This window comes from Talpa europaea (assembly GCF_964194135.1).
Source record: "Talpa europaea genome assembly, chromosome: 1".
Classification (NCBI taxonomy): domain Eukaryota; kingdom Metazoa; phylum Chordata; class Mammalia; order Eulipotyphla; family Talpidae; genus Talpa; species Talpa europaea.
In genome coordinates, this window is record NC_140073.1 from 107,650,713 (window position 1) to 107,661,527 (window position 10,815).

At 38.2% G+C, this 10,815-nt stretch overlaps 1 protein-coding gene across 2 annotated transcripts; it reads left to right on the forward strand.

Annotated features, from left to right (window-relative positions):
* Window positions 1-3,231: 3,231 nt before the first annotated feature.
* Window positions 3,232-10,438, forward strand: G6PC2 (glucose-6-phosphatase catalytic subunit 2; the record flags this gene model as incomplete). 2 transcript variants are annotated; one of them, XM_084232322.1, is made up of 5 exons in its annotated part: window positions 3,232-3,485; window positions 4,102-4,211; window positions 6,049-6,160; window positions 9,048-9,163; window positions 9,927-10,438. In XM_084232322.1, the coding sequence occupies 5 exons, from the start codon at window positions 3,268-3,270 to the stop codon at window positions 10,436-10,438; spliced, it is 1,068 nt and encodes a 355-aa protein (XP_084088448.1). The 2 variants fall into 2 exon arrangements, with proteins under 2 accessions (XP_084088448.1, XP_084088449.1); XM_084232323.1 differs by lacking the exon at window positions 9,048-9,163 and having other exon boundaries at window positions 3,268-3,485; window positions 9,927-9,951.
* Window positions 10,439-10,815: the final 377 nt, after the last annotated feature.

A 10,815-nucleotide genomic window follows, 5' to 3' on the forward strand; every position in this document is an offset into this window, starting at 1 on the left:
AAATGGACAATGGGGGCCTCCCAGGTGGTGCAGGGGTTAAAGTCTCAGTGCTATCAAGCTATTGCCAGACACTGCAGCCAGAGTTCTATCCTGGCTGTGGAGCTAACCCACATGGCGCAGCAGACCTCTCCTGTCTCTCCCATTGTCCCTCTCAGCAGTATATTTCAGTAGATCCATCCACCTATTCTGCTCCCCACTCTGTCTCTAGTGAATCCTCTCATCCCCCACAGCTCTGGCCTGTAACCCAGTTCTTGTACACCTAAGTAAATAAAAATAAATCTTTAAAAAAATGGACAGTGGCGAGACCAATTATGACAATTGAACTCTGACCTATAATCTCTGAAGCAAACCACTCAGAGTGGTCACAACTGTCTCCCAGTTCCCCAACTTTTTTGCCCCTACTTACAACTCAGGACCAACTACTGAAAACCAAATAGGACAAGTCACCCAACAGAAGTTCAAAGTAGTGACTGCATCTGTGAAATTATGCTAGTGATCTGGCAACTGACCAGATGGGCATCTGTGTCAACCAACTATCTCTGAGGACTACACAGAAGAGGTTTTTGGCTGGGAATTGAAGTTCTGGCTGTTGATAGCAGAATCAAGCTGGTTATATCATCAGCTTTTATTCTGTTTGCAGCTGTTCTAAATCTTACCAATGTTGGCCTTAAGCAGCGTGGACACCGCTTAAACTAAGAAGAAGAATTGCTCTGGAGATAAAATTTAATCTCTAAACAGGGCTATAACACTAAAATGACCCAGGGCAGGTTACTTGTCCATTTCCTCATCATTGAAAAGATTACTGGACCTCTGTGAAGTTAAAATCAGATAATAAGATAGAGTATTTTTAAAGTGAAAAATTGGAAGAGCATAAATGCAAGACATTCTAAAGCACAATGAGTTTTTAACGCAATTAATTTCACCCTAACACATACATCATTTAGATGAGATTAGCTCACTAGTGGGAGAACTGAGTGTGGGTGTAATTCATAGGCTGCCTGGGGAAAGAGCAAAATGTGCTGAGAGCCAGTGATGACTGACACTTTCTGATTCTCCTTTTACTAAAAATGATAGGAATGATAAAAAGGGGCTGGTAAGACCCTTACTGTGGACAGAGATTAAAATTCATTTCCTGGCAGCCATTTAAAGTCACTTTCTGAGAAATGACATGGTGTAGCTTGTGATCCCACTTTGTGGCTGTCAAAGCAGAGTTCTCATCCACAGAAACCAGGATGTATTTTAAGGTCCTTCTAGTCGTGCCCACAGAAAACTCAGGGAGGAAAATTTCCAGCAGCAGGCCCTGTTTCCTCAGAAGTGATTTCAATTGTTTCAGTCATCATTGTTTCACCTCTTCTGGCCCAAGTACCAAGTTCATATGCAAACTGTCACAAGATAGGTAATTTTTCATTAGAGTACACTTTTCGGCAATATAAAAGTAAGATTCTCTGAAGTCTTGACAAGATGAATCAGTTAGTACAGAAATGAATATAGCAGGAAAATCCAGTTACATCCAATAAATTAAACATTAAATGTCATTGAAGCTTCTTTCAGGTTGACTTACGGCAGGGAGTGGGGTTGAAGACGGAGAGGAGAACAGGTCATGTATGGATTGCTTTATCATGATGAGTCTCAGCACCAACTGCACATTGGAATAGCTTGGGAAGTATTTTTAAAATACCTATGATTGGATCCCATCACCAAAAATTTCATTAGTCTCAGGTAGGACAAGTTCTTACATTCTAAAAAAGGACCCCAAAAGATTTTAATTCAAAGCATCTCTTCCAGGAGAGGTAACAAGAGACTGGAAAGATATCTGTACACACTGGAGTCCCCATAACAAGTGGCACTGTTAAATGATGGGGCAGGAGGACAGAGAAATTCAAAGTGGTGTTCTTAGCTTGTGAAGAAGTTTCTCAGTGAAGGGGGCAATGATTAGTGAAGACACTATAAGAATGGTAAGATAGCAAGAAAGATTACTTGCCTCCCCTTCTGCCACCTGGTGGGACTTGATAACTTTCATATTGACCTCGAAGACATAATCCGGTTCTAAATCTAGCATCTCACTTCTGACTTGAATCCATAGGTCTCTTTGAAGTGCCCTTCTGTTTATTTCCAATCTACAAGTTTGTTTCGGTGCTTCCTGAGTACTTGTACTGAACACACTGTTTTCAACACCCATTTCCTGATTGTTCAAAGACTTTAAAGTCCATTCCTATTTTTTTGTCACACGAGCAACTCCCCAATGGTCTCAATTGTATTCTCTAGTCAATAAACATGACACAGTCCTAGCAGTTCTATAGTCCAAGTGAACTCTACCTCTGCTTTCCTGTCCTGTGGTCAGAAAGTAACAAATTTCCTTGCAGATTTCATATGCTCCAAGTATTTCTTTCTCTGTTCCATACATATCACATCATTGCCTTTGCTAATAAATAAATATCAAAATATTTTTTATTTAAAAGTCCACTATCAGGGCCTCCCTGGTGGTATAAGAGTTTAAGACACAACCTATGAAGTCTGCAGGCACTGCAGCACTAGTTCAATTCCCGGCCGGCCAGGGAAGAACCCACATGGCCAGCAGACCTCTCCTGACTCACCCACTGCTCCCCTCAGCAGTGTATTTCAGTCTGCCTGTTCTGCTCCCCACTCTGTCTCTGGTGAATCCTCTCACCCCCCACATCCCTGCCTGTACCCCAGCTCTTGTATGCGTAAATAAATAAATCTTTTTTAAAAAGTCTGCTATCAGATGATAATGTATCACCATATCATTTTTCATGCCTGGATATTTACTCATATTTTCCCCCAAAGGCCCAAAAAAGTAGCCAAAGAAACACAGTCTATTTTAAATTAAAATGCATGGCTTTAAGGGCTAGTTAACATACTGTAATTATTTGCGTAGACTTCTAGCCAAGCATAGAAACTGCTAATGTCTGCCCTTAAAGGAAATGAACTGTGCAAGAAATTTCAAGCAAACATGAGCCAACTGTTCACACAAAACGGAGGTTGCATAAGAAATTCATTACATTTCTACCCAAATTTCCCCTCAACTTGCCACAGATCAGCGTGTATTTCACTTCACCTCTTTGGCACCAATTAAAATTATAAATAAATGAGCTTTTCAACAGTGGAGGGCCCACATGCCCTCTCCTCAAAGAGTTAGCATCACATGGTGTAATAATGGCTGGACATGCTGCAAGGCACCATATAAAGCAGTGGGACCCAACCCAGCAGCTCCAACTGCTCTGTGTTTACCATTATCTTTTTTTTAAGATGGATTTCCTTCATAGGAATGGAGTGCTCGTTATTCAGCATTTGCAGAAGGACTATCGAACATACTACAATTTTCTAAATTTTATGTCCAATGTTGGAGACCCCCGGAATATCTTTTTTATTTATTTTCCACTTTGGTTTCAACTTAATCAGACAGTTGGAACCAAGATGATTTGGGTGGCAGTCATTGGGGATTGGTTCAATCTTATTTTTAAATGGTAAGACTTCTGTTTTATTTCATTTTTACTAAAGCTTATTCTTAAATTTGCAGCTTTGATTTCTTGATCACATTTTAGGTCTATAGTTATTTATTTATTTTTTTAAGTGTATAGTTTTACTTGGAAAATCTTTCAAACATACTGGTTAGCTTGAAACATTGATTCATAAATAGAATTTACAAGAAATATAGAAACGTATGTGTTTTCTGACTTAGAAGTAAATTCCAAAACCCTGAATGTACATGTTTCAATTAGGCAAGAAGTTAATAATTAAATGAGCAGCATCACAATGAACAAATCAGTGCTTCTAGGGACCACTTTGATATTACCCATCTAAGTATCCAAAGCACCTACAGGACTTCCCTTATATGGAAAAAAGTTCCTGTTTTTACTGGAAACTAGGATGATAAGCCCCAAATGACTGTCATCCTCTATAATGAGAACAGACCAGAACCCAAGTTCTTTTAAAGTCTCCTAATCATGAGCTTTCCCTATCAACTTTCAGCTTGAGTCATTCTCATAGGAGAAAATAGCTTTTTCCAGTTAAGTAACAGTTGTTTATTTAAAGATATATATTTAAATATATATATGCATATTTGTATTTCTTGGAATACAGGATATTGTTTGGTCATCGGCCGTATTGGTGGGTGCAAGAAAATCAGATTTACTCAAATCACTCAAGCCCATGCCTCGAGCAGTTCCCCACTACATGTGAAACAGGTCCAGGTAAGAGTGATACCAGCCTCAAATTACTGAAGATATTCCAACAGACAGTCATTAGATATAATTATCATCTAATAACTGTATATAGTGTATTAAAGAAGTGGGTATGCATGCTAAAAGTTTATATACATAAATGTTGCCAATGAGAAAAGAGGAATTTTACAAATAATCAAATTTCATATCATTATTGGTAAAAGACTAAGTTAGGAAAACATTTACCAAATGATTTTATATTTGGCGTTTTATTTTTTGTCAGGATGTAATGGTTTGATACTAAAATATACCAAAAAAAGTTAGCTAGAAAAAATTCCCAAGGAGCTATACTAAAATCCTAGAAATGTTTATTTATCTGCTGCTGAGCAACTTTCAAAGTTATTATAGGTCTTCTGAGAATCTCACGAGGGAAAAATCAACAAGATTTCTAAGAGAGGTAAGGCCTTCCTGATATTATGAATGTGAGCAAAAATTATTTCCAATCTTAGGATTATTTCTTTAAATATTATTTTATCTTGGTATAAAGCATACAAACAGACTTCTTGGGTCATTTCTTTGTATTATAAGAATCTATATGATTGTAAAATCTTTACTGTAGATGTTGAATTTAAGATTGCAAATAGGACTATGAAATATATATGAAAATTACATGTTATTGTTAATTTATAAGACTATTATATTATACTTCATCACAGTTTGTTACATAGTAAAAAATTTTGCCATTTGACATCTTGGAGCTGAATATAGCAAATGCATAAATTCCTAATAAGTTATCTGAATATCATTCTTTTTTGCTCTCATGAAAGTGTATTTCCATCTGATATATAACTTATAACACTGTACTATAATTAATTCTTTATGTGCTAGCTTCCATATAGACTATGCATTCCATCAGGTCATGGATGGTATGTATTTTACCTCTGTGAAAGCAATGTTGGATGGATGGATGATCTTTGAAAGGACTGAAATGTTTATTTGGTCTATCCCAGCACTTACCAGTATGTGTTCTATTTTATGAGAGATATTCTGGTGGGGAAAATTGCATTCTCTTTGCATTCCTTGCAAATTTACAATTCATTTAAGAACATAAGAAGTTCTGAAAAGATCTACATAAGCATAGATTTAAAAGAATTAGTTCTATAAAAAATAGATTTGTCTTTCTTTAACTCAGTATTTTTCAAAAGGAACTGGTATCTGCCTGAATGAATCTCCTGTTGGCAAAAACTAGGGGGAGAACATCAAAGCAAAGTCATTTAAAAAAAATTAAGCAGCATGGGAAAGCTATTCTGGTAGTAAAACAGTTACCCGTCTTCTGGCTTCTTCACTAGGATTTATTTCCCTTCACAGTTCCTCCTTGTCCATTTCAAAATGAAGATGCCCATTGCAGTGGTTGGTAACTGTGATACTTAGCAGTCATTTGTAAGTCAATGGGTAATTCAGACATAACTATGATATCCTTTAGATGTTTGTCTTTTCAGCTCAAGGAAAATAAACAGATTCAAGATCCAGTACAAGTACTTTAAACTTCTCATCAATTAAAAACAATTAGAAGTGAAGGATTAGGTGGGTGACAGATTTGGGTACAATAGTCTGAGTTCTTAGTTCATCTTGAGGTTCTGATTTCCAGAAATCAATGAACTTGAGAAATCTGAAAAAAATTGAAATAGTGTTTTGAGGCTTAATTTCCTTTATATCTACCCATTTCTAAACATTACGTACAGCTTATGCCTTTTGATATTTCCCTGAGCTATTTGTAATTTGCATGACTAAAATACCATTCTACCTTTTTCTAATATTGATACTCTATCAACCATTTTTCAAATGGATCAATACTTTGTTGTTGCAGGAAGTCCATCTGGCCATGCAATGGGCTCTTCCTGTGTCTGGTACATCATGGTAACAGCTACCTTGAGCCACACTGTCAGTCAAATGGATAAGTTGTCTACCACTCTGCACAGGTCAGCTTTGCCTTCACTTCTGTAGCACTGCAATATGACAATTTTGAATACAGAAAATCTTTTTCAAAATTCATTTTAGCATATCTTTAGTTGTTGAAATATGCTTATTCAAAATGAATAGAAAATGAGTATTTTCCTCTAAGGTAAATATTCTAATTAGCTCAGAGGTATTGCCACTTATAGGGCTGGAAATGCTTAATTGAGTAATAATTTGCTAAATGTGCCTTTAGTTTTCTTTAATGCAATAATCACTTTGATGACTCGTTAATAAGTCATCCAAAGTTATATAAGGAAATATTTTTGTATGTATGTTCCCTCACTTTAAGATTAACTAGATTTTGAGAATCATTCTACCAATTTATTTGGCATAATTATACATCCCTCTCTAAATAGCCAATGCTTTTAACATCAATATCATAATATTCTAAATTTAAAGACTTTGCAAACTTTTTCATTAAAAACTTTCTAGAGCTAAACTTAAATTTCAATATAAGTAGATTTAGTTAATGTTAGTAGATTCATAACATTTAAAAAGGCCTGGAAATTTAAGATCCCTCACAATTTTGTAGAACGGGACTGTCTCCTTCTATTTTTTCCTAAAATACTCTATCATTAAAATAACCCTGAGCACCATTCTACTCATAAATTATTAGATTGTCTAGGACAAGACTTGTCAGTTAATTGCTTAATACTAACTTATACTGGTCTCTAAAAGTTCTTCTAAAATAAAAAATTTCCCAAAATCCATCAAATAGTCCATTTTGTACAAGTAGTACTGGGTTACATAAGCAAAAAAAAATGACCAAAGAAATCTGGGCATCTTTAAAGTTTATTCTAATGGACTATCACATGTGTTCATTATTCAGGACAAAACAACAGCAATAGAAAGTTGTTATAATTTAAAGAAATTAACATTTTCTATTCAAAGACAATTTTTTCAAAGTGGGAATCTAGATAAGCCTCACTTTTTTTCTGTAGTTCATTTTCTTCCTTCTTTCCAGATCTGGAGAAATTTTTGTTTCTTGTAAAAAATTATTCTTGTAATTCTTTTTCAGTTTTTGTAAGTTCAGTGTTTCCTTCATGAAGCAAAATTTGCTGAGTGCCTATTCCCTACCTTAACCTGACCAACTTCTTGCTTATTTTTCTTTCATTATTGTGACCCCTGCTGAGTGCCTCTTCTAAAGTCTCATTTTTCTTTAGTCCATAGTCATTCAGTAACTAAAATTTGGTCCTATTATCAGGAACACACCACTCAGAACCTTTGAAGATTCCTGGAACTCAACACTGCTGATTTCTTCCTTCCTTCCTTCCTTCCTTCCTTCCTTCCTTCCTTCCTTCCTTCCTTCCTTCCTTCCTTCCTTCCTTCCTTCCTTCCTTCCTTCCTTCCTTCCTTCCTTCCTTCCTTCCTTTCTTTCTTTCTTTCTAGAATTATTTTCATTTATATAAGAACTGGGGTACAGTCCAGATGCGCGGGAGGGTGAGATGATTTACCAGAGACAGAGTGGGGAACAGAACAGGCAGACTGATGAAATACACTGCTGAGGGGAGCAGTGGGCGAGACAGGAGAAGTCTGCTTGCTATGTGGGTTGCTCCAAGGCTGGCGGGGATTGAACCGGCAGCTTCACAGTGCTGCGCTCAACCGCCTGCACCACAAGGGAGGCCCCTTTTTTTTTTTAAGATTTATTTTTATTTATACAATAGCTGGGGCACAGGCCAGAGGCACGGGAGGGCAGGGCGAGAGGATTCACCAGAGACACAGCGGGAAGCAGAAAAGGCAGACAGACCAAAAGCACTGCTGAGGGGAGCAGCTGGTGCGACAGGAGAGGTCTACTGCACCATGTGGGTCTCCGTGGCCGGCTGGGAGTCGCATCTGTGCTGCAGAAGCTGTGGACAGCCTCACAGCACTGCGCTCAACCCACTGCGCCACCAGGGAGGCCCTGATTATTTTTATATTAAAATGATAAATACTGCTTGGATTTTAATATTTTTATTTTTTGCATGTTGCTGCTTCTAATTCAAAGTATATATTCTACAGGTCAACTTTCTTATCCTTATTTTTGATATCTCAATTTTTTTTAATATTTATTTACTTATTTTGTAGAAGAAGTGGGGTGCAGGCCAGAGGTTTGGGGGTGGGGTAGAGGGGTGAGAGGATTCACCAGAGACAGAGTGGGGAGCAGAATAGGCAGATTTACTGAAATCTGCTGAGAGGAGCAACAGGCAAGACAGGAGAGGTCTGCTGAGTCATATGTGGGTTAGCTCCCTGGGAGGGGATAGAACTCAGGCTTCAGTGATGATAGCTCTGAGACTTAAACCCTAGGCCACCAGGGAGGCCTTTCATATCTCAATTTAAAAAAGGGAAGTAGAACTTTTGAGAATTTGTGAAATTAAACTTACTGAAAACTTGTCCTTGACAGAATGCTCCAAGCACTTTTCATCACAGTGGCAGCTGCCTTTCCAGTGAGTTTTCTTCCAAAAAGCAATGTTTAGAGGGAAGGGTAATAAGGTAGAACAAATCACAGAGTAAAAATGTGTATGATTTATTCTTCATCATTTTGGATATTAGTAATTTTTCCTAAATTTGCATTTCCCTTAACTCCATTAAAACAATGATTAGGAGTCAAATTGTCTTCCTTTTATGGCATTAATTAAAATCACAGGATATAGCGCTGATTAAGTTTAATGCATTGATAAATGTAGAAAGTTCTCTGTTAAAGCTTTTCAAATCCTATGGAGCATGTAAAAACCTTTTGAAAAAAAGACTCTAGAATCAAGAATGTATATCACAGATAGATGATTCCTCTGGGGAAGCTCATGTGCTGTCATCCCCCTTATTTTATGAGTGGTACAGTTTCTTTGCTTTTTACGCTTGTTTCTTCCATTGTAGACTGACCTGGTCATTTCTTTGGAGTCTTTTTTGGTTGATTCAAATCAGTGTCTGCATCTCCAGAGTATTCATAGCAACACATTTTCCTCATCAAGTTATTCTTGGAGTAATTGGTGGTAAATATGATCCCTTACCTTTAGTTGTGTAATTTTGGAACAGCTTTAATATCATTTGTATTATGTTGTCAGATTCTCCCTGGTAAACAGTTCCCCAATCTCAGGAATTCTGTCAAGTCAAGATACTAAATGCCACCCTGGGAGCTTAAGTGGTTGAACACACTTCTCAGATCCACTCTGGACACACTTGGTTGGTATCAGTGCATTAACTCTTGAGTACTGAACAGCTCTTACGAGAGCTGAGTCTAACTCACGTGCCATGGCTCAGGGAACTTAATTATGTCCTTCCAACTTGGACACCATGCCACTCTCTCTGAAACAACTGGAATGGTTTTTACAAGACAAGGAACCTCACTTAGTAGCTGCTTTGCATTCCTGATGCAGCATTCACTATGATTGGGTTTCTGCAGTTCAATCCCACATACAATTCAAAGGCTTTCTAAATTAATTGCCTGTGACAGTTGAAATATTAATTGCAAACACCTCAATCAGTGCTCTGCCTTTGCAGTGCACTGGATCGTGACTCAGTGCCACAGACTCCTGGATGATCCTCTTGTGCTTGTAAGAGTGGCATCAAGACCAAGAGGGCAATTGTGTGTTTTTAGTTATTGCTTCAAAAGAAGCCTTTGGGAAATGGAAAGAACATAGGTATCTAAAGCCCTTTTTAAATGAAAACTATGGCTAAATTTTTGAATGCGGAGAGGATTGATTACCACAAAGCTCAAGGGAACCTAGTAACCTGAGCATTCTCTCTGATCCACAGGCATGCTGGTGGCAGAGGTCTTTGAACACGCAACAGGCATCCAAACGGCCAGTCTGAGCACTTACCTGAAGACCAACCTCTTCCTTTTCCTGTTTGCCCTTGGCTTTTACTTGCTCCTCAGACTGCTTGACATTGACCTGCTGTGGTCTGTACCTATAGCCAAGAAATGGTGTGCTGACCCCGACTGGATCCACATTGATACCACGCCTTTTGCAGGACTTGTGAGAAATCTTGGAGTCCTGTTTGGTTTGGGCTTTGCCATCAACTCACAGATGTTCCTCAGGAGCTGCAGAGGGGAAAACGGCTACAAGCTGAGCTTTCGACTGCTCTGTGCCGTGGCCTCGTTGACCGCGCTGCAGCTCTACCACTTTGTCAAGCTTCCCACTCACACAGAGCATTTATTTTATGTGCTATCTTTCTGTAAAAGTGCATCCATCCCACTGACCGTGGTTGCACTGATTCCTTACTGTATTCATATGTTAATGAAACCAAGAGAAAAGAAGACTGATTAGAGTTGTGCAAGGGCTAATCATCTGTGGGCCCAGGATGACCTCCTCCTCCAACCTCTCATAGAACCACAGAGCAGGGAGAGATTGGAGGCTCTAAATTAAAGGACACGAAATGGTGGCCCATCCCACTCACACATAATGTTTAGTTTAGTCTTAACAGTGGCTTTTTTTTTCCTATTTTGAATGAGTTACTAGCAAGTAAAAAACCAGAATATTTGACACAAAAATTTCTGTATTTTCTTTAAAATCTGGTGCCCTGACAGCATAGGATCTTTGGTCCCTCTGGGGCCAATGGGTAGCTGCTGACTCCAGGTACTCTCCATCACATCACTGTCATCAGCACCCTAATAGGAGCCCCAGCATCAGATCTTTCTCCTCGT